Below are 23,516 nucleotides of genomic sequence, written 5' to 3'. Positions count from 1 at the left end.
GAGAAACTTTGGTAGGAGATAATGTGCAGAGAGCCGGTGTCTTATGTGTCCGTGCTCATAATCTATACATGAGTGAGGGTGTTTCACTCGTCTGTTTAGGCGAGGAAAATGAGGAAATGAAAACCATTTGTAGTATTTGAGGATAGTTTATAAGACGTATATTGGGAGATGCTTTGAGAATTACAGTGTTTATACATAGTTATACCTCATTAGTCCTCCATAATAAATGAGTTAATGGTATATGGATCAAAGGGGAACTTGATGTATTTATGAATCAATGCAAGGTGTTGCATGTAAAACTGCGCATTTCAGACCTCACACATGAGTGAGGCAGGAAACGCGCATGTGATGCAGGAAAGGAAATAGGGCAATTCTCAACCTGCGGCTTTCTGCTGTTAAAAGCTGCACGCGTCTCTCGCCGGGTTCAGTGCAGATACAGAGGAACTACAGACGCACACCTTGAGGAGGGATGTTGTCCAGACTCGGCCCCTGTTTCCCCTGCAGACGCCGCAGAGCAGAAGGTAAGCGGAGGCTTCTTATTGAGCTCAATGAGGTTTTTTGAGTTGTTATCTCAAATTCGCGTCAATACTGTGGGCACGTTGGGCTTCTACTAGATAACACCAACCCAACCAGACTCCAAACCATGAAGGGGATCTCACCACAACACGGGTGAAAAGTCTGAGAGCATCCCGTGTGACCCCGGACCAGAGGTCACGGTTACTTATGTGGCCCAAAGGTGGCTTCACAATGTGAGCAGCATCAGCTTCTGACCTCAAAAGCAAAATACGCAGATGTGAAAGGCTCATTGTGACATCACGATACTTTCAGGTGATTCAACCCTGTGAACCTCCTCACTGCAGCTCTTATTCACTGAATAAAACATACTTATTCAGAATAGATCCCATGAAATGCATCAAAGTCTGCAGGATTCATCCACTTGGGACAATGAATGTCTGCAGCACGTTTCATAACGTCTGATGAAATAGAGATATTTTCCTCAGATGTCAGTGTGGACCTTCCACTCATGAAAGAAGGCGGATAAGAGTATTTTTATTTTACTTACTTCCATTTTGAACTATTGCTCCCTTGATGTTTGTATCTCGTTTCACTTTGTATTATTAAAATTTTAATGAGGTTTAAAAAGTTTAAGGTTTAAAAAGGTTTTTTTGGATTAAAAAGGAGATATTTTAGCTTTTACAAATAAGCTGTGATGTGGATGAAGATGAGATGGTTCTATTGGATTCTTGTTAAGTTAACCTTGTGTAGTTATATATTTGATGTCATTTAAAAGGCAACAACTGAACTGACTTTTAACACCCGACTAGAAATAGAAGAGTTATTTTCATGACAAGGTTTTGTCCCCACAGAGCATTCCTCAGAGCGTGGCGACCATCTTCTCTCCGGCACAACGATGCGGACCGAGACGGACGACGTCAGGCAGAACTGTCTCCTGTCGGTGTTTAGCTTCTGCTGCACCCCTGAAGCCCCCACCAGCAACCCCGCCGCGACCGATGGACACCCCCCTCCCACCGAGCAGGAGGAGCCCCCAAACGGTCAGGAGAAAGAAACTTTAGCAGAATTTAGACATTATATATTAGACAGAATTTGAATGAAAGTGATTTAACATAAACTAAATCTCAAATTTATCTAATATATTTTACTTGTTTTATTGGGTGAATAACCCAAAACACGAAGATTTTTGATTTACTATTGTAGATTCAAATGGTTCCAGGTCGAAATTCTGGTTTGACCTCGCGGGTGCAGGTTTTACAGTGTAGCCGTTGAGGACGGTCCAGATGTTTCCACAAACGCCATTTGAACACGAGCGTCTTCCTCCCCTCAGAGAGCCTCGCGTACGAGCAGACCCTCGAGAAGAAGCTCTTCTGTGAGGCCGGCCGGCTGCTGATAGCGAGAGAGGAGCGTCTGTTCGGGGAGATACAGGAGCCAGAGGCGCCGACGGGTCACCAGGAGGAGGTCACGGAGCTGGCGGACTGCCGCAGGGTCCTGCTGGACCTGGTGCTGCAGACCCTCAGGCTGTCCCTGGACCCGGGGGAGGCGGGGGCCGCCGCGGCCCTAGCGTCTGCCGTGAAGGCCGTGGAGCAGGAGGAGGCCCAGGACCGGTTGTGGGATCAGAGGGGTCGGAAGCCTCCGGTGTGGAGGCCCTGCGCCTGGAAGGAGGTCCACAACTCCACGCTGCGCGGACTGGTGGAGGAGCGCATGGACAACCCCTCCACGCCCCCCTCCGCCGTCCAGGCGGGACAGTCCTCCGTCCAGGTGGACGTCTGCGCCATGGGCCGGCAGATGAAGGAGGACCTGCTGCAGGTGGCGAGCGTGGTGAGGAGCTGCTACCCGCCCGAGACCAACATCTGTCACCTGTACATCCAGGCGTACCACCGCACCTTCAGCGCCAGGCTCAGGAAGATCGCAGACTTCGGTCTGGAGGACAAGGACTGCACCTTCCTCCTGCGCTGGGTCAACGAGTATTATCCCCTGTAAGGACATTTCTATCTGCTTCTTTACTGTGCTCTTATACTTATACTCGCATGGCATCTTGGAAGCAAATGTTGTACTTTTACTCCTATAAATACTATTATTACATGTAATTTAGCTGACGCTTTCATCTAAAGTAACTTTCACCAAGTGCATTTCAACCATAAGAATACAGACACAAAAGAACAAGGAACAAGTGTTACCGTCTGGCTCCTCGACCGCAACAAATGAAAGATGACTACGGCAATTAAGGGTTTTTAACACCAAAAGGTTTATTCCAAAACTATAAACAACGCCTTTTTAAAAGAAGGGACAAACAACATTTCGCATAGGGCATTTTCGTAGGCCAACTATGACCCAATCGCACCAGATGTCTTCAGGAAGAATGAGCCCCCAATGCATCAGGTTGGAGTCTCTTAAAGGCTGGCTGCACTGGCCAGCGGCCTCCAGCTGGTTATCGGCCCCTCACCTCCCAACCACCCAGGAACCTGCAAGACAGACACACACCAACAGTAAAGGCCCTGGGGCAGTCACACAAAAAGGCAATTTACAACTTGTTATAGATAAGTGCCATTAAGGTGCTGTAATTTGTTAGTGTTTTAGTGGAGGTAGAGTCTTTAGTCTGAAGATGTGAAGGCTCTCTGTGGTCCTGATGTCATCAGACAGCTTGTTCCACCATTTAGGAGCAGGACAGCAAAGCCTCGTGATCTAGTTAAGGGTTTTGCCCTCAGTGAGAAGGAACAAGTGGTTTATCAGATGCAGAGCGGGTCGGGATGTCGGGTTTGACCAGGTCCTGGATGTAAGCTGGACCCGATGCATTCACAGCATGGTACGTGAGCACCAATGTTTTGAACTGGATGCGGGCAGCATTCTGGATGAGCTGCAGAGCCTGAATGGCGGTAGCAGGGAGACCTGCAGGAGAGTTACACTAGTCCAAGTGTGAGATGAGTCGCCAAAGTTGACCGTCAGGCCCTGTGTAGGAGAATCTTCGCCTGGAAAGAGAAGTAGTTCAGTCTTGTTGGGGTTGATTTTCAGATGGTGGGTGGACATCCACTGAGGGATGTCAGTCAGAGATCCGTGCTGCCACCTGGATGTCCCAGTGAGGGAAGGAGAGAATTAGTTGGGGGTCATCGGCATAGCTGTGGAAAGAGAAGCCATGCGAGCGAATGACAGCGCCGAGAGAGTTGGTGTAGAGCGAGAAGAGGAGGGGACCCAGGACAGAACCCTGAGGAACTCCAGTAGTAGAGGACGAGGTTACGACTCAGATCCTCTCCGCCTGAGACAAGTTCCTGAAAAGAGGAAATAAGGATCTCGTGATTTACTGTGCCGTCTTTACTTCAGGCAGGGGTTCGGCACACGGGTAGTCAGACGGAGAAGGTGGATCAATCCAAATCGGCAGGCAAAGGGACTGACAGAAATGGGTCAAAACACGAGACGGCACACTCAGGCGAATCGCTGGTAAGCTGATTGGAACAAAAGAGACAAACTGGCACAGATCAAGCTGTTGGCACAGAGTAAATACACAGGAGAACGAGACACAGGTGGAAACAATAAGGGTGGGGCTTGCAATCACAGAGGGCGGTGGCACTCAGGGAGGAGGTGTCTGAAACGAGAGGGAAAGGTGAGTGACAGAAACACAACAGAAAACAACATGTGACCTAATGCCCCAGTCTGGGTGTTACACCAATAAGATGGAATCAGAAGCTCGATGTCTAAATCGTGGCTGATGGAAGTTGTGGTGTCTTCTCTCTGTCACAGAGTCCTTCAAAAGCCACAGATGGCCGGCGAGATGGATGTCGCAGCGTTGGGAAAGCTGCTGCCTGAAGAGTTGTTGAAACCTCTGGAGGATCAATACCTGAGCAGGCGAGAGGTAACCGGACCTCCTGCTGCTGCTCCTCGTCCCCACCGGGCCGCGTTTATCAGCCCAACAAGGAGGCTACAGGGAAAACCGCTGACTTTATTGATTCATTACTTACATGGGTTGTCGCTTGTTGTGCGCTCAGGAGGAGCTGACCACGTTCGGAGGCCGGATCCTCGAGGATGCGAAGGACAAGTGGAATAAAGGAGAGGAGCCGACGAGGGAGGACGGCTGCTTTGTCAGTCCTGTTTCCTACGACATCATCCAGGTACGCCTCTCAGTAAAGACTGGAGCAAAGCGCTGAAGCTGCTCGGGGTTCAGTGTCTCGTGTAAAGTCTCACGCTGTGGTTTTCAATGCTGTCGTCTTTCTCCAGCTCATCAACGAGATGGTCTCCTCAGCTGAGAAGGTTGTGGGAGATCTGCAGAAGGCTCAGACCATAACGCGCCAACTCAAGGGTATAATGCACCGGTGAGCTACTACGGTAGTTTTGTCTTGTGTTTATTAACAGCAACTCTGTGAAACTCAACTCTTGTCAAACTCCTGCAGATTCAAGATCTTTCAAAGCGACGTCATAATGCAAAACAAAGCGAGCAGCCGGCCGGTGGTGAAGGCCCACCTCGGCTGTATTGAGCAGTTCAGGTGCGTCTCTGACTGTCAGGTGTCCGGCTACACAAACAAATACCCCTGTGGGCTCATTTGATTTTGCTCTGTCTGCAGGGACTTCCTCAATACGAAGAGACACCTGTTCACCGAGGAAGTGGGGAAAGACTGTTTGCTTGTTCTGACCGACATGAAACTATCTGCCCAGGCGTATTTATTAAAACCTGTGCACCAGGTCCTCAAGGTGAGAATGTCTTCTTCTTCATGAAATCTGAGGAGCAAACCAAGACCACCACGTGTGGATTAATGCGCTGCTGAAAAGAGTCCCCAAGAGTGCATCGTTTTACTTCCTGTTCCCTTTTATTTTGAAAGTTCTCTGGCTGTTCAAAAGTGTGACCTGTCTAACGCGGCGTGTTTGTGCTCCACACAGCCAGAGTACCGCAAACTGGGAACCAGTGACTGGCTGAATAAGAACCTGTTCAACAGGCTGCTGGTCGGCATCGAGGAAGAGCTTCAGGGTCTTCAGGGCTCCATCGGATCCTGTCACCAGGTAGATGCATGAAGCATGAAGAACACGTCAGCTCAGCAGCAGAAGCTGCAGCTTGCTCCCTCAAAGAAGGGTTACCACATTGGTTAATTTAATGGATTAAGCTGAAGCTTCTAATTCTTAAAGCATAATGATTATTTTTAATGTGGTGAAATGAATGGGAAATAACGGCTGCCTTTAGAACTCTGAAACTCTTTGATATGGTTGTTTAAATGTTCAGACAGAATGTGTAAATCCACTTTCTTACGATGGTCGCATTGATTGCAGGAGCTGTTGGGAAAGCTGCACCAGGAGGTGACGGTAGAATACGTGAGGAGGCTCCTTAAAGGAGCCAAACTGAAAAACGAGGAGCAGCAGGCGAAGGCCTGCAACACCGTGAGGGACAACGCGGAGAGTCTGTACAAATTATTCCTTGAAATGGTGAGAAATCGAGCAGAACGTTTCTGCAAAACAACCAAGTGAATCCAGAAGAAACAGGAAACCAAAAACCCATTTAGAAGGTGAGACGGAGCCGTAACTGCTGTGTCCTCACAGGGGTCCGAGGACGTTTGGCTGAAGGACATCCTGACCAAGATAGCAGAAGTCCTGAGACTCCAAGACCTCCCCGCCATCCAGATGCAAGTAGCCTCGCTGGGAGCAGATCACCCCGACCTCAGGTAGGTTCAACACTGACGCGGTTACACACAGCGCGTCTCCTTCGGGAGGTTAGTGGATTCTGAGGATGAACCAACCCACTCAACAGGAGGAGGAAATGCTGTCAGGAAGAAGGAGTGTGGATCTGTTGAGGCTTGCTGTTGTGTCTGAGCTCCATGACGTTCTCAGAGCGGGGGACTCACTGATGTGGAAACCTTGAAAATGAAGTTCTAACCAATACTTTGGTTTTTGGAAATACTCCCTTTCCAAAAATACTTTCCCACTCCGCTCTCTATCCGATGGTTAGAGGAATAGATTGTGTTTGGACTGTGAACCGCTGAAGGCAGGAGATGGTTAGCTTAGCATGAGACCGCAAACAGCCTGACAAAAGAAGCAGCAGATTGAAGGTTGTGGTTCTTTCCACATCCCTTTTTCAGCAGTGTGTCTGTTCACGTGCTCGTTACTGTAACAGCTGCTTCCTCAACTGAACCTGAAATGAATAATAAGTCGACCAAGCAGAACGTCATGAAGGCGGGTTAAACATTTATAACAAACGGCACAGATATCCCACCGAGCCTGGAGGAGAGCTAAGTCCCGCCCCTCACTGGCCCATCGGCCAATCATACCACAGGAGGCGGACTCTGTGATAGAAAGATGTTGAGGTATCAAACTCAGTGAAAGTTAAAGCCCAATTTACATTACATACATCTGCCTGGAGAAATGACCATAGCGCGCACTACATACAAGCCACATATCACCGCGTGTGCTTTGGATTAAATCACCGATCCTAAACCTTCCCTCGTCCTCCCCCCTGCAGTGAGAAACAACTGTCGGCTCTTCTCAAGCTGAAGACCAACCTCTCCAAAGCCGACCGGAGGACCGTCACCGACGTCCTGTCGGTCACCAGAGAGGAGTGGAGCACCGCGGGGGGCCGAGGGGCCGCGAGGGCCTTCTTCTCTGAGGTCCGGGTCAACTGAGCTGTTTAAGTGATCAAACGAGGTCGGCCGTGTTGTGTGTGTGTGAGTGACAACACGAGCCCTGTTACAAAGGCACCGACTGCATGGAAGAATAAGCTACCCTTGGAGAAAAAAAAGTGAACTGTTAGAACTCTCATATGTGGTTACTGGTCAATGCTTGAAGTGAGGAGTTTAGGTTTGGTTCTTGTTTTTGAGTTCACTTTTTGTGTTGCTATTTAGTTTTAATGCTGTTTTTTTTATTGTTGTTCAAATGTACAGTATATGAGCTATGCTCATTTAATTCAGGTCCTCCTGTATGTATTTATACAGTTTTGCACAAATAAATGTTAACCTGCTGTACGTGTGTATGATGATCTGTTTGTTAAGTTAAATTTACAGTTTCACCAAGATGTTGAAGTGAAGTAGAGATAGAAAAATTGTGGCAACAAAGTGATAAGTCATGTTATTGAATAGATTTAAAGTCCAAGACAAACTTGGATTTAAATAATTTATTCAAGTCCAGAATGGCAATGGGAATGTGTTGACTTAACTATGTGCTAAAATGTAAGTTGGTATAAATTATTTTATTCAGTAAATCAAATTAAATTTGACCAAGATTAGTAATATATAGCGCTCAATTTCACCCAAATATTCAGTAAATATAAATACATTTTACACAAATAATCAGTAAATATAAATAAATACATTTCACCTAAATATAAACGGATTTGAATTAAATATTAAGTAGATGTAAATACATTTCTTTCAAATATTGAGTAAATATAAGTCAATATCACCAAAATCTCCAATCATTATAAATGACTTGATGATATTATAAATAAGCTTGAATCAATTTTCCTTGTGAAATTGATTTGGATTTACTAAAATCTCCTTTAGATTTAATTTATTGTTTCAATATGTTTTACTCAAAGTTTTAGTAATTTAATTCTGCTCAATTATATTAATTGTCACTTTGTTGCCACAATTTCTTTAAGTAACCACTGGTCACATTTTTTAGAGTGCAGTCGGGGTACGTTGGATTTCTTTCATAACAGTCGCAGCCCAAACAGACTCCAAAGTTAGGAAAGACACTGCTACTAACGATGAAGGGGATCTCACCACAACACGGGTGAAAAGTCTCAGAGCATCTCGTGTGACCCCGGACCAGAGGTCACGTCTACTTATGTGGCCCAAAGGTGGCTTCACAATGTGAGCAGCATCAGCTTCTGTCCTCAAAAGCAAAATACGCAGATGTGAAAGGCTCATTGTGACATCACGATACTTTCAGGTGATTCAACCCTGTGAACTTCCTCACTGCAGGACTTCTTCACTGAATAAAACATACTTATTCAGAATAGATCCCAGGAAGTGCTAAACTCCTGTAAAGTAACATGGAATTGTTGTGTATAGCTTAGAAAAACATGTTTATATATGTGGCAATGTTTCTACACCCGGAAGGGACTAACACTAAACAAATACCAAACTGAAGTTATTCATCAGTTACTTTTTTGCTCACCGACGTTGGACAGGGTGTATTTTCTGGGGTGTTGGTGGCGCTAGAGGACAGAAAGGGGATCACCAAAGTCTGCAGGATTCATCCACTTGGAACAATCAATGTCTGCAGCACATTTCACAATGTCTGATAAAACAGAGCAGATATTTCAGCGTTTGCTCTGCTGTCAGCGTGTCCAAAACGGATTTAGGCTTCTAGTGTGTGTGTGTGTGTGTGTGTGTGTGTGTGTCTGTGGACTTTCCACTGCTGAAAGAAGGCGGAGCCTTGGTCTGCCCCATATGAGACTCTCCAGCTGCTGTGAGCCAACAGAGCAGGGACTGTGCGATCAGGGTGAGTAACCTCAATACTGCTGCAGATGTTTGTCTGCACGGCGGCACACCACCATGGAGCCTTTCTGAGAAGGTCTCGCAGTAAATCTTCTTTACCTTACAGCCTTACATCATGTTTCACGTTGTGTTATTAAATTTGGGGGTTTTGGGGATAATTTAGCTTTTACAAAAAAGCTGTGATGTAGATTGAGATGAGACGGTTCTATTGGATTCTTGTTCACCTTTTGTAGTTATATTTCGTTCATTGACAAGAAAAAGTTCCGAAACCATCGCTTCAGGCTAAAAAAAACATGTGTTTTTATTGCTTCTTATATAACTAAGCCAGTTTAGTCAGGCGTCTTTAGTGGAACGTTGAGCTGACTTTTGATCATAGTATTTGACATGTTTTGTAGTCATTTAAAGGGCAACGACTGATCTGACTTTTAATACCCGACTAGAAGTAGAGTTATTTTCATGACATGGTTTTGTCCCCACAGAGCATTCCTCAGAGCGTGGCGACCATCTTCTCTCCAGGACAACGATGCGGACCGAGACGGACGGCGTCAAGCTGAACTTTTACCTGCCGAAGCTCTTCGGCAGGACCCCCAGAGCCCCCACCAGCAACCCCGCCGCGGCCGATGGATCTCCCCTCGAAAACGGTCAGCTGAGCTACGGCTCAAAAGGACCCCTGAGCATACCATCTTTCTCTTATTTCTCTTATGATAATATGAATAATATAGATTTTTTTGTATTTGTAAGTGTAGAGTAGAATATTTGCAGATCATCATACACACATACAGCTATTTGCATGTGATTCATGGATTACTGTTACTCCTAACATGTACTTTCTACTTAAACATGGAAAACATTTGAAAACACAAGTTAAAGCCTCCAACAATAACTTACACTGTTGATGTGACAACTAGTGTAGAGAATCAATAATTAATATTACATTATTACTGCTCGGCTACTAACGAGCTTCAATAAGACCCTACTGACAGAATGTCCCCTTTTAAAGAAACTTTATCAAGCATTTAGACAATATTACATAGAGATTAGTCATGAAGGGGATGGAGATTTAATTTATGTTACAGAACTTAAAAGGGGCATTTCATTTTATTTTATCTAATATATTTGACTAGTTTTATTGGGTGAATAACCCAAAACCAGAAGATTTTTAATTTACTATTGTAGATTCAAATGGTTCCAGGTCGAAATTCTGGTTTGCTGTGGAGCTTTTGCTCTCCAACTTAAACAGGCAACGATACCACATTTATATTTACAGAGTATATTATTTTACGATATTAAATCACCTCGCGGGTGCAGGTTTTACAGTGTAGCCGTTGAGGACGGTCCAGATGTTTCCACAAACGCCATTTGAACACGAGCGTCTTCCTCCCCTCAGAGAGCCTCGCGTACGAGCAGACCCTCGAGAAGAAGCTCTTCTGTGAGGCCGGCCGGCTGCTGATAGCGAGAGAGGAGCGTCTGTTTGGGGAGATACAGGAGCCAGAGGCGATGACGGGTCACCAGGAGGAGGTCACGGAGCTGGCGGACTGCCGCAGGGTCCTGCTGGACCTGGTGCTGCAGACCCTCAGGCTGTCCCTGGACCCGGGGGAGGCGGGGGCCGCCGCGGCCCTGGCGTCTGCCGTGAAGGCCGTGGAGCAGGAGGAGGCCCAGGACCAGTTGTGGGATCAGAGGGGTCGAAAGCCTCCGGTGTGGAGGCCCTGCGCCTGGAAGGAGGTCCACGACTCCACGCTGCGCAGACTGGTGGAGGAGCGCATGGACAACCCCTCCACACCCCCCTCCGCCGTCCAGGCGGGACAGTCCTCCGTCCAGGTGGATGTCTGCGCCATGGGCCGGCGGATGAAGGAGGACCTGCTGCTGGTGGCGAGCGTGGTGAGGAGCTGCTACCCGCCCGAGACCAACATCTGTCACCTGTACATCCAGGCGTACCACCGCACCTTCAGCGCCAGGCTCAGGAAGATCGCAGACTTCGGTCTGGAGGACAAGGACTGCACCTTCCTCCTGCGCTGGGTCAACGAGTATTATCCCCTGTAAGGACATTTCTATCTGCTTCTTTACTGTGCTCTTATACTTATACTCGCATGGCATCTTGGAAGCAAATGTTGTACTTTTACTCTTATAAATACTATTATTACATGTAATTTAGCTGACGCTTTCATCCAAAGTGACTTTCACTAAATGCATTTCAACCATAAGAATACAGGGGTCACAAAAAGGTTTTTTCCAAAACTATAAACAACGCCTTTTTAAAAGAAGGGACAAACAACATTTCGCATAGGGCATTTTCGTAGGCCAACTATGACCCAATCGCACCAGATGTCTTCAGGAAGAATGAGCCCCCAATGCATCAGGTTGGAGTCTCTTAAAGGCTGGCTGCACTGGCCAGCGGCCTCCAGCTGGTTATCGGCCCCTCACCTCCCAACCACCCAGGAACCTGCAAGACAGACACACACACACACACACACACACACACACACACACACACACACACAGTAAAGGCCCTGGGGCCGTCACACAAAAAGGCAATTTACAACTTGTTATAGATAAGTGCCATTAAGGTGCTGTAATTTGTTAGTGTTTTAGTGGAGGTAGAGTCTTTAGTCTGAAGATGTGAAGGCTCTCTGTGGTCCTGATGTCATCAGACAGCTCGTTCCACCATTTAGGAGCAGGACAGCAAAGCCTCGTCATCTAGTTGAGTGTTTTGCCCTCAGTGAGAAGGAACAAGTGGTTTATCGGATGCAGAGCGGGTCGGGATGTCGGGTTTGACCAGGTCCTGGATGTAAGCTGGACCCGATCCATTCACAGCATGGTACGTGAGCACCAATGTTTTGAAGTGGATGCGGGCAGCATTCTGGATGAGCTGCAGAGGTGGAATGGTGGTAACAGGAGACCTGCAGGAGAGAGTTACAGTAGTCCAGGCGTGAGATGACAAGAGCCTGAATCAGTACCTGCGCTGCATTCTGAGTGAGAAGAGGACGTATTCTCCTGATGTTGTAGAGCGAGTATCTACAGGATCGTGTTGTTGCGGTAATGTTGGGAGTCAGGGAGAGTTGGCTGTCGAGTGTCACGCCGAGGTTCCTAATGGTCAAAGTGGGCGTTAGCACAGAGTCGCCAAAGTTGACCGTCAGGCCCTGTGTAGGAGAATCTTTGCCTGGAAAGAGATGTAGTTCAGTCTTGTTGGGGTTGATTTTCAGATGGTGGGTGGACATCCACTGAGGGATGTCAGTCAGAGATCCGTGCCGCCACCTGGGTGTCCGAGTGAGGGAAGGAGAGAATTAGTTGGGTGTCATCGGCATAGCTGTGGTAGGAGAAGCCATGCGAGCGAATGACAGCGCCGAGAGTTGGTGTAGAGCGAGAAGAGGAGGGGACCCAGGACAGAACCCTGAGGAACTCCAGTAGTAGAGGACAAGGTTCCGACACAGATCCTGTCCGCCTGAGACACCAAGTTCCTGAAAAGAGGAAATAAGGATCTCGTGATTTACTGTGCCAAAGGCGGCAGAAAGGTCCAGCAGGATGAGGACAGAGGAGTGAGCGGCGGCTCTAGCATCCTGAGAACAGCTATAGCAAAGCTAAATGCTAAAACTGTTTGCCCTGAGGGACGGTCTGCCCAACTGTGCAGAAAGGGAGGGGTGGGCACAAATCCCACAGCTCTGCATTGAAAGGAAAAGACAAAAGTCGAGGGTTGTTTTCACAGTTAGATGTTCTTTTGCTTGTCCTCCTGCTGTACAAACAGCAGGTTGATCCTCCAACTGTTACGCCGCTGGGGCCAAAAGGATCTAGACTCAAAAGCAGACTCAAGGCGGAGTAGTCAGGGGCAAAAATCGTCTTTACTTCAGGCAGGGGTTTGGCACACGGGTAGTCAGACGGAGAAGGTGGATCAATCCAAATCGGCAGGCAAAGGTTGACGGAGGGACAGAAATGGGTCAAAACACGAGAAGGCACACTCAGGCGAATCGCTGGTAAGCTCATTGGGAACAAAGAGACAAACTGGCACAGATCAAGCTGTTGGCACAGAGTAAATACACAGGAGAACGAGACACAGGTGGAAACAATAAGGGTGGGGCTTGCAATCACAGAGGGCGGTGGCACTCAGGGAGGAGGTGTCTGAAACGAGAGGGAAAGGTGAGTGACAGAAACACAACAGAAAACAACATGTGACCTAATGCCCCAGTCTGGGTGTTACACCAATAAGATGGAATCAGAAGCTCGATGTCTAAATCGTGGCTGATGGAAGTTGTGGTGTCTTCTCTCTGTCACAGAGTCCTTCAAAAGCCACAGATGGCCGGCGAGATGGATGTCGCAGCGTTGGGAAAGCTGCTGCCTGAAGTGTTGTTGAAACCTCTGGAGGATCAATACCTGAGCAGGCGAGAGGTAACCGGACCTCCTGCTGCTGCTCCTCGTCCCCACCGGGCCGCGTTTATCAGCCCAACAAGGAGGCTACAGGGAAAACGGCTGACTTTATTCATTCATTACTTACATGGGTTGTCGCTTGTTGTGCGCTCAGGAGGAGCTGACCACGTTCGGAGGCCGCATCCTCGAGGATGCGAAGGACAAGTGGAATAAAGGAGAGGAGCCGACGCGGGAGGACGGCTGCTTTGTCAGTCCTGTTTCCTACGACATCATCCAGGTACGCCTCTCAGTAAAGACTGGAGCAAAGCGCTGAAGCTGCTCGGGGTTCAGTGTCTCGTGTAAAGTCTCACGCTGTGGTTTTCAATGCTGTCGTCTTTCTCCAGCTCATCAACGAGATGGTCACCTCAGCTGAGAAGGTTGTGGGAGATCTGCAGAAGGCTCAGACCATAACGCGCCAACTCAAGGGTATAATGCACCGGTGAGCTACTACGGTAGTTTTGTCTTGTGTTTATTAACAGCAACTCTGTGAAACTCAACTCTTGTCAAACTCCTGCAGGTTCAAGATCTTTCAAAACGACGTCATAATGCAAAACAAAGCGAGCAGCCGGCCGGTGGTGAAGGCCCACCTCGGCTGTATTGAGCAGTTCAGGTGCGTCTCTGACTGTCAGGTGTCCGGCTACACAAACAAATACCCCTGTGGGCTCATTTGATTTTGCTCTGTCTGCAGGGACTTCCTCAATACGAAGAGACACCTGTTCACCGAGGAAGTGGGGAAAGACTGTTTGCTTGTTCTGACCGACATGAAACTGTCTGCCCAGGCGTATTTATTAAAACCTGTGCACGAGGTCCTCAAGGTGAGAATGTCTTCTTCTTCATGAAATCTGATGAGCAAACCAAGACCACCACGTGTGGATTAATGCGCTGCTGAAAAGAGTCCCCAAGTTCATCGTTTTACCTCCTGTTCCTTTTTATTTTGAAAGTTCTCTGGCTGTTCAAAAGTGTGACCTGTCTAACGCGGCGTGTTTGTGCTCCACACAGCCAGAGTACCGCAAACTGGGAACCAGTGACTGGCTGAATAAGAACCTGTTCAACAGGCTGCTGGGCGGCATCGAGGAAGAGCTTCAGGTTCTTCAGGGCTCCATCGGATCCTGTCACCAGGTAGATGCATGAAGCATGAAGAACACCTCAGCTCAGCAGCAGAAGCTGCAGCTTGCTCCCTCAAAGAAGGGTTACCACATTGGTTAATTTAATGGATTAAGCTGAAGCTTCTAATTCTTAAAGCATAATGATTATTTTTAATGTGGTGAAATGAATGGGAAATAACGGCTGCCTTTAGAACTCTGAAACTCTTTGATATGGTTGTTTAAATGTTCAGACAGAATGTGTAAATCCACTTTCTTACGATGGTCGCATTGATTGCAGGAGCTGTTGGGAAAGCTGCACCAGGAGGTGACGGTAGAATACGTGAGGAGGCTCCTGAAAGGAGCCAAACTGAAAAACGCGGAGCAGCAGGCGAAGGCCTGCAACACCGTGAGGGACAACGCGGAGAGTCTGTACAAATTATTCCTTAAAATGGTGAGAAATCGAGCAGAACGTTTCTGCAAAACAACCAAGTGAATCCAGAAGAAACAGGAAACCAAAAACACATTTAGAAGGTGAGACGGAGCCGTAACTGCTGTGTCCTCACAGGGGTCCGAGGACGTTTGGCTGAAGGACATCCTGACCAAGATAGCAGAAGTCCTGAGACTCCAAGACCTCCCCGCCATCCAGATGCAAGTAGCCTCGCTGGGAGCAGATCACCCCGACCTCAGGTAGGTTCAACACTGACGCGGTTACACACAGCGCGTCTCCTTCGGGAGGTTAGTGGATTCTGAGGATGAACCAACCCACTCAACAGGAGGAGGAAATGCTGTCAGGAAGAAGGAGTGTGGATCTGTTGAGGCTTGCTGTTGTGTCTGAGCTCCATGACGTTCTCAGTGCGGGGGACTCACCGATGTGGAAACCTTGAAATGAGGAAGTTCTAACCAATACTTTGGTTTTTGGAAATACTCCCTTTCCAAAAATACTTTCCCACTCCGCTCTCTATCCGATGGTTAGAGGAATAGATTGTGTTTGGACTGTAAACCGCTGATGGCAGGAGATGGTTAGCTTAGCACGAGACCGCAAACAGCCTGACAAAAGAAGCAGCAGATTGAAGGTTGTGGTTCTTTCCACATCCCTTTTTCAGCAGTGTGTCTGTTCACGTGCTCGTTACTGTAACAGCTGCTTCCTCAACTGAACCTGAAATGAATAATAAGTCGACCAAGCAGAACGTCATGAAGGCGGGTTAAACATTTATAAGGAACGGCACAGATATCCCACCGAGCCTGGAGGAGAGCTAAGTCCCGCCTCTCACTGGCCCATCGGCCAATCATACCACAGGAGGCGGACTCTGTGATAGAAAGATGTTGAGGTATCAAACTCAGTGAAAGTTAAAGCCCAATTTACATTACATACATCTGCCTGGAGAAATGACCATAGCGCGCACTACATACAAGCCACATATCACCGCGTGTGCTTTGGATTAAATCACCGATCCTAAACCTTCCCTCGTCCTCCCCCCTGCAGTGAGAAACAACTGTCGGCTCTTCTCAAGCTGAAGACCAACCTCTCCAAAGCCGACCGGAGGACCGTCACCGACGTCCTGTCGGTCACCAGAGAGGAGTGGAGCACCGCGGGGGGCCGAGGGGCCGCGAGGGCCTTCTTCTCTGAGGTCCGGGTCAAATGAGCTGTTTAAGTGATCAAACGAGGTCGGCCGTGTTGTGTGTGTGTGAGTGACAACACGAGCCCTGTTACAAAGGCACCGACTGCATGGAAGAATAAGCTACTTTACTGCAGGCAAACAAGGAGCTTTTTACCGCTGAGAACAACAATGAGTGTCTGTGTGCGTGTGTGGACATTAAATTTGTGTTGTCATTTTCAGATTGTGAATTATTTGGCATTACATGTGCAATAAAGGGAGAGGTCAAGTTGTCAGGAAGTTTTACATGTTTTGTTTCATTGCTTCTGATGTGCCGAATGCTTTTAGAGAAAGTGTTAAGTGTCTTTAATTTAAGTTTATTAATAAATTTGGTAAAACTTGTGTGGTATTCACCTATGTGTGCACGTTTGATTTACTGCGACATTCACATTTAATCTTCCATCAAAATGGAAAACCTGGCAGTCAGACACCTGGATGCGACTCCTGACGCCCGGCTCTTCTCATCCAGAGGCTCCACACACCTCTGTGAGGCCTTCGCAGCTCAGAACATCCGCACCAGCCGCAATTTTCTTACAGGTGTGATTTCACGGCCGAGTCGCCTGAGACCAAAACTTAAGGCGTCACCTTGGTGATGACAACAACAACAACGCACAAATCCCAAATCAACAATGGCAGGAAATCGCCGTGCGACAGAAAGACGCATCACAGTTTACTTTTTCTGAGTAATTTGTGCAGCTCCTCCGGGAAGTACGCGAGCCTGCTGCGTCACCGCCGCCAGCGGCTCAGGGTTTCCCTGAAAGGGAGTGTGATGGTACTGGGTAGTGAGTGCGTGTCGGTGTGAGAGGAAGGATGTGCTCAGGAAGACGAGGGGGAGCCACGGCAACAAGAGGGAGTGAAGAGGACGAGCTCGCTTTCCTGCTGCGAGCCACCGAGCCCGGCTGTTTATTTGGGGTTTTTTGGTCATAAACTTTAAGCATCAACATGGAGCTTTTTGGGCCTCGGCCATCGGAATGTTTTCCGATACAGACAACAGAGGCTTGTTTTTGCTCCTGAAGAAGTTTTTCATAATTTATCTTTTAAATTTCATCCATCTTTTACACTTTAAACAGAATTTCTTAATAAACTAGAGCCTCTGTGACTGAATACATAACGTTGTAAAAAAAGTCCTCTCGTTCTCTGGGAACTAAACTTTCTAAGTGATTTATTTAGCCACAGCTGCATTCTGGGGGCACGCGCCCTGGATGGAGAAGCTGTTCTGGGATCTGTTTTCTGTTCGATGTTTGTCTCCCTCTGGTGACGTTCAATGAACACGCAGGCAAAGTCTTCCTTTCCGGGGAATCGGTTTATTCATTTCTTTACTGACAGAAAAGCGTTTTTGTTTGTTTTGCCCCTTTAACCTTATTTGCAACTTATTAACTACACGAACCACCACAAAGTAACACAATGTACAACATTAATAAAGTTAAAAGGAATTCACTGTTAAATTAAAGCAGAAAATATGACTTCGTACCGGGAATGAAGAGGGAATTAAAACCACTAAATACAAACTGAAATAAATACTGAGAAGAATCTTTACAGTGAAGTTTGGAAATGTGCAACGTTTCATCATAATGAAGAGACAGAGCTTAGTATCAGTGCAGCTCAAAACTCTCAGCACACAAAGGAAACAACAAATGGTCCTTAAAGGGTTTGAAACAAAAGAGTCCTTTTTGTAAAAGTCAAGTGAACTTTTTCCCTTTAGTGCCTCTGAATTCTTTGTTCTTGTGTTTTGGATTATCAGAGCTTTGGCTCTGCGGCAAAAAGACGCATAATCTTCACTGTCCACGGCCCTCCAGGCGACTTATTCTGGCCAGCAGGCCAACAAAGCCTGATGAGCAGTAACGAGCAAAGAGAGCAGCTTTCTCTGGAAGTCACACATCTGCTAAAGGTTTCTGGTTTTTTTCACAAGCGAGCAATCAGGCGGCGTGTTCAAACTCAAACTCTTGTTATTCCTCTTCCCTCTTATTACGCTTTTTCGGGCAGACGCGACGCTCAACGTCACGAGGCCCCAACCCGCTGTCGCTGAGCTTCGCTTCGGAAACCTGCGTCCACATTCCACGCACAAGTCACGGCCTTTTTGCTGCACTTTAGCCTCGTGCATAAATACAGTAAGAATGAGACGGGAGGCGCACAGGTTGACCGATCTGCAACAAGTTGATGCACAAAACATAACGGTACTGTCAACGATGTGCAAATGTCCCGACAAATATGTATATTTCCTTATACGACAACGACACCTGAAAGGAAGCGACACCAGTGACATAACGTACACTTGAAGCTTATTCCAACTCCCTTGCATCAGATCTGAGAGCCGTCCTCCTCGCTGACAACCGTGGATTCCGGCGCGCAGCACCAGGTGAAGCAGGAGAAGCAGGAAGCAGGCGTGGGTGGGAGTTGAAAGCCGGGTAGGTCCATCATGGCATATTGCACGTCCCTGATCTGGGATCCGGAGAGACCTCGCCACTGCAGCAGCGCGGGCAGGAGCTGCAGGTCACCGCTGCAGACGAAACACCCGCAGTCAGTGACGCGCACTTCCGCTAGCGGCCACTAGGCGGCGACTTTAAGAAAATCCCACTTTGGGAAACGCAAGTCAACGGACAGCCGAGAAAACGCACGTAGCATTGTTAAAAAGTAATGTTAGCACGCAGGCTAGTTTTAGCGCTTTAACAGAGCAGATCATTAATCAATAGATTATTTCTGATTAGTGATCGCTCCTCCTAAACAACTTAAACAACACACAACAACCCTTTACCTCCCCGGGTGACACTCCTTCTGCATCTCCGCCGCTGTCACTTTCATCACATCAAGACTCTCGACGCTCAACAGATCTTCGACTTTCAGCAGCATGGCGTTCCAGCCAGCGACCCCGGGAACCTGACGCAAACGCAACACACAGTTCAGCTGCAGGATGAGTAAATGGCAGCAACGAAGGCGCCAGGGCGAGCAGAGCGCCGGCCTCACCAGATCCGCGAGGAAGTGGTGAAGCAGCTCGGCGTCCTCGGTGACCCTTCGTCCCACGTCGGGCTGCCAGCGCCTCCTCAGGCGGCTCAGGCGCGTTCCGACGAGGCGTTTGAGGTAAACGTGAGCGAGGAGCTTGTAGGCCTCGTCCATCACTCTCTGAGTTTTTACCGAGAAGAGAAACAACTTATTTATCTCACGTCTGAACATATTTATTCATTTATATCTACAAATGAAATGCTGGTAACCGGAAGTACATGAATTGGCGGGAGCGGGCATCCTTTGATAAAAGGCAAATGTTTAACAAATGTGACTATTCTACATAGTAAGAGCATAAAAAGACTCACAATGACAAAAGCTAAACATAAACGTGTTTTTTTGGATTTTGTGTCTTTCTTTTGTGGTGTCATTGTCATCGTTTGATATTTTAATCTTTCACCAGTACACATTTAAGAGGGAACAAAAGATTGTTCCGATCCTTCGACATACCATCTGAACGTCCTCGTAGTCGGACAGACCTGAGAGGAGGCTTCTTACGTCATCGAGCAAGAGGGAGAATTCCTTATTCTGTGATTTGAAGTATTTCTTCAGGCGGCTCTGCGATTGAACAAAACATGAATATTAGTTTTGACATTCCTCAAAACATAAGCCGCTTTCGATTGATTGATTGAAGTTGAAGAAGTTGACCTCTGCGATGTCAGCGAAGATTTCCCTCAGGAGTTTCAAAGTAAAAGCCTCCATGTCTTCAATGATTTCCATGAGAGGGTATTTTTTCTCTTTGTCTTTTTCCTGGATGTACTGCCTGGGAGGAAAAAGATGTATTACAGCTACATTTCTATATGTTGTTTTAAGACTGTGTTTTTGCTAGAAACATTGTTTTGCAAATAAAAAGTGCTTTATGAAACTTAAATTTTATTACAAATCCTCACTTGAGTCCTTTACAGTTCTTCAAATTCCTGAAAAAATCTTTTGTTTCTGGTTCGTCCATTTTTGCTTTCTTTCTCAGAAGGTCCTTCTGCGCCGCCGTGAACCTACAAACCACAGAAAACATGCAATATTAGCGACGACTTAAGGTTCATTGTCATGCTCATAATGTCTACGTGAAAATCTATAATTTATTCTCACTTTTTCAGAAACCACAGCAGCTCTCGCATGCAACCCTCCTGCAGCTTATCAGACAGTTGTGGGCTGATTTTGAGGACATTTTGGGGCACGGCGTCAATGCACTTAATGATAAACAACAACAGGAAGGAAACAATGTTATTATAAAAGAAATACAAATAGAGGAAAAAAGTAAAACAAATATTTACTTGAAAAAGAGTATTCAAAATGTCTATCCAAATTGAGATGCTTTAAACAAACTACTGTGTAAATAAATTCATTGGAATATAAAGTTGTGCCCGAAATCCTTTTCCATCTGACTAACAACAGACTCCCATAGTAACACATCTGGGTCAGTGAATACCTGAATCGCGTCCACGTAAAGATCATCGTGGCTCATTTCCATCTGCAGGATCTTCTCCAGGCAACGGCCGATATCTCTCTGTGAACCAGAGGTACACGCAGATACACTCAATGATACATTTAGAAAATATATGTAATTCAGAAATACTGCATGACATTAGTGGGTTTTGGTCAGTGTAGCACACAATAAATACACACAAACAGAATGGTAGTAACATGCTGCGGAAAAAATAATATTCATACCATCAGAATTTCAAACAATATTTCCTCCGCTTGGGACGTCCACCGTGTTAACAGCAGGAGGTCGATCTTTTTTATGGGATCTGTGCACTGAAGGTCAGGATGACCAAGCAGGTCCCGGCTGGAAAAAAACACAAAGATAAATACCTTCTTACTCAGAACCAAATATTATATTCTATTTGTTTGAGCAAAATATCTGTCAGTAAATATGAAGTGGCAGCCAGCAGATGATTAGCTTAGCTTAGCACAAAGACTGGAACCAGGGGGAACCGGTTAGCCTAGCTTTGACCAGTAATCAACAAACCCGCCTACCAGCTGTTCTTCTTTGTTTAATCCAAAATACTAAAGTGTAAAACTGACAACTAGCCCCGTATACAATGCATCATGCGTGGAACTATGTAATGATGTGGAGCAGTTATTTAAATGAGATTTAACTTGTGAGTTATGGACACATAAAGCTAGGCTACCTCTGTTCCCGTTGTTTGTGCAGCCTAATATTTGTCTAAACAAGAAGGCGACGTACATTCTCTCACCTCTCACTACTTAAATGCCATTACCCCTCCCGTTGCATGCTAACTGACAGGAATGCATTTTATTGTCATGTACACACATGTAAATACTGAACATGTGTTCAGGTCCAGGTTTTGTACTGACATAGAAGCACCACTAGGTGGCAGCAGCTGTATCTGAAATAACACAGTTTAACCTCCAGAGACTCACCGATCACTGAAACAGGACGAGGGGGCTTTTAGTTTGAACAGATACAGGAAAGGTCGATTGTCATGATGCAGCAACACAAATTAAACCGCGACAACAGGAGAAATAAAAGTGTTCTTCTAATACAAGCGTGTTTACCTGGTAAGATAAACTGGATTATCAAGTAAAGATAGATACCTCAGATATGTATGTAGGACCCAGTTAATCAGAAATAACAATTCTCTGGGGATGCGGATCATCCGAAGTAGATGATCAAGATGTTTAAATGTCTGCTGGTGGCAGCATTCCAACAATCCCTCAGAATGGAGTCGGGGGGCCAACCTCACGAGCTCCCTGAGCAGCGTCTCCTGCACCTCCAGCAGGTGGCGACTTAAGGTCTGCTCCACGTCGGCCGGTATCTTCGGGAAGTGCTGTTCCAGAAACACCTCTATGAGGCCAACGACGGACTGCGGGCGTCCGGCCTCGGAGGTCAAAGCATCGGGGGCCACGCAGAGAAGTCCGGCCGCCTCCTCACTTGTGATCCGTCTCTCACTTTCCTCGTGGTTGCTCTGAGGGTTCTGGGTCGAGGTGTCGCAGCTGGGGCGAGCCAGCTCGGGCCCTGTGGACGAGCCAAATACTACAATCAATATTACAAATAATGAACCATGCGTGTGGCAGATCAGGTGACTTGTGAGCGTTAATCCTAGTGGCAGAATGCATCTAAGTACTTGGTTACTAATTAGACGTACGTATTAACTTAGACTTTATTCTGACGTTTTTCCAGTTTTTACTTGATAATTTGCTCCATTTGTAATGAATGGTCACAGTTTTTATGCTTCATACATTGACCTGTTTTCAGACGAGAATCAGAAGAGTAAAAGCAATACTTTGTACAGCCCTGTGTCTTCTTTTATTAGTTCAACACTGCGTATCTCAGTTTTCAGAGGTTCCAAAAATACTTTAAAAAGTGCTCTAAAAGGTCCCCAAAGGCCCTTTACGTGGTAAAAACTCAAACAATAAAAGCAACAACCTGATGACCACCACAGAGAGATGACATCACAGTAAAAAAGCAAACAAAACGTTCACATATTTACAATATAACTTTTACAGACAACTGCACACCGAGATTCAAAAGTGGCAGGTGGCAGGTTCTTTTTTCAGAACGGCATGAGCCGATCCCAGAACGGCATGTCGGCATGGACCCGCCTCCTCATCCACATGTGAGTCCCATATACATGAGTATCTTTTATGACTATGCGTTTTGCAATTTTTTTTGTCTTTTGCAAAGACAGAAGTTAATAGTATTAGTCATACTCAAAACACACATTTTTATGAGAACAATAGGGAAGATACACTGCTATGCATCATATTTATGTTGCATTGAATCACGTGTGGTACATGCCGATCATATGATAGGAACGTGCCGATCACTCCACAGACAGCACACCACAGAGAGAAGATATAGAGGATGGCCATTTTCTCCGTGAGCCTAAATGAATACTGATAAAAGTCTTACCGTCCGGTATGACCTCGTCCTCCTGGTTCTTCTCCATTAAACGTCTTGTGCTGTCCGTCCTTCCAAGTTTGCCAAATCCTGTCAATCCTCTCATTTTCTCCATCTCCTTTTCGGCTGTGAGATTGAAGGGGTGCACGTTGCTGCAGAGTGAGGCTTTCCTTTGAGACTCCACTCTCGCTCTCCTGCTTCATGAAGGAAGACAAATGGGGTTTCCCAATGAACACTTGTCCTTACTTTCGTTTTCGTGTGGAGAGGATTCCCAACGGTAAAGTTAGTGCATCATGCTGAGAGGAGCCATGACAGGACTAGCAGGTGCTGCCATTACCACTGAACTTTCTACAATAGCATCATAGCCGTACGATGGCATAGTTTAAGGCGTTCATACCCAACATGTATTCGTTGCATTTTTCTCCTAAAAGCCAGAAAGCCAAAAGCCAAAAACGAGAGTTGTGGAGTGAGATTCATCACTGACTCCTAATGAACAACAATGTCGCTCCATAAACGCTTGATGTGTGAATAAAGTTCCCTTCACAGGCTTCATAAGTCCGTGTGTCAATGCTGTGTCAATGCTGTGTCAGTGGTA

The 23,516-nt window shown here is 46.6% G+C and overlaps 3 protein-coding genes across 4 annotated transcripts; 2 read left to right on the top strand and 1 right to left on the bottom strand.

Moving 5' to 3' along the window:
• The first annotated feature begins 348 nt into the window (after positions 1 to 348).
• LOC120833146 (tumor necrosis factor alpha-induced protein 2) lies at positions 349 to 7,445 on the top strand. The gene is made up of 12 exons (XM_078089275.1): positions 349 to 521; positions 1,368 to 1,553; positions 1,844 to 2,492; positions 4,249 to 4,360; positions 4,494 to 4,616; positions 4,723 to 4,817; positions 4,896 to 4,988; positions 5,067 to 5,193; positions 5,380 to 5,499; positions 5,764 to 5,916; positions 6,031 to 6,152; positions 6,947 to 7,445. Exons 1-12 carry the CDS (start codon positions 470 to 472, stop codon positions 7,104 to 7,106), a joined length of 1,992 nt encoding a protein of 663 aa, XP_077945401.1. The 5' UTR covers positions 349 to 469; the 3' UTR covers positions 7,107 to 7,445.
• A 1,331-nt stretch (positions 7,446 to 8,776) lies between these two features.
• Positions 8,777 to 16,401, top strand: LOC120833145 (tumor necrosis factor alpha-induced protein 2). 2 transcript variants are annotated; one of them, XM_078089273.1, is made up of 12 exons: positions 8,777 to 8,928; positions 9,404 to 9,565; positions 10,312 to 10,960; positions 13,190 to 13,301; positions 13,435 to 13,557; positions 13,664 to 13,758; positions 13,837 to 13,929; positions 14,008 to 14,134; positions 14,319 to 14,438; positions 14,703 to 14,855; positions 14,970 to 15,091; positions 15,888 to 16,401. In XM_078089273.1, the coding sequence occupies exons 1-12, from the start codon at positions 8,877 to 8,879 to the stop codon at positions 16,045 to 16,047; spliced, it is 1,968 nt and encodes a 655-aa protein (XP_077945399.1). In that variant the 5' UTR covers positions 8,777 to 8,876; the 3' UTR covers positions 16,048 to 16,401. The 2 variants fall into 2 exon arrangements, with proteins under 2 accessions (XP_077945399.1, XP_077945400.1); XM_078089274.1 differs by having other exon boundaries at positions 8,905 to 9,000.
• A 945-nt stretch (positions 16,402 to 17,346) lies between these two features.
• On the bottom strand, positions 17,347 to 23,160 carry LOC120833148 (uncharacterized). The gene is made up of 11 exons (XM_040200020.2): positions 22,934 to 23,160; positions 21,616 to 22,036; positions 20,725 to 20,842; positions 20,483 to 20,560; positions 20,143 to 20,243; positions 19,947 to 20,048; positions 19,705 to 19,819; positions 19,507 to 19,614; positions 19,021 to 19,176; positions 18,812 to 18,933; positions 17,347 to 18,556 (listed from the first exon to the last, which is right to left on the bottom strand). Exons 1-11 carry the CDS (start codon positions 23,034 to 23,036, stop codon positions 18,358 to 18,360), a joined length of 1,623 nt encoding a protein of 540 aa, XP_040055954.2. The 5' UTR covers positions 23,037 to 23,160; the 3' UTR covers positions 17,347 to 18,357.
• Positions 23,161 to 23,516: the final 356 nt, after the last annotated feature.

Source organism: Gasterosteus aculeatus, chromosome 15, assembly GCF_964276395.1.
Source record: "Gasterosteus aculeatus chromosome 15, fGasAcu3.hap1.1, whole genome shotgun sequence".
NCBI lineage: Eukaryota > Metazoa > Chordata > Actinopteri > Perciformes > Gasterosteidae > Gasterosteus > Gasterosteus aculeatus.
Note: the sequence above shows the minus strand (reverse complement) of the source record. Positions and strands in the feature narration are given on the sequence as shown.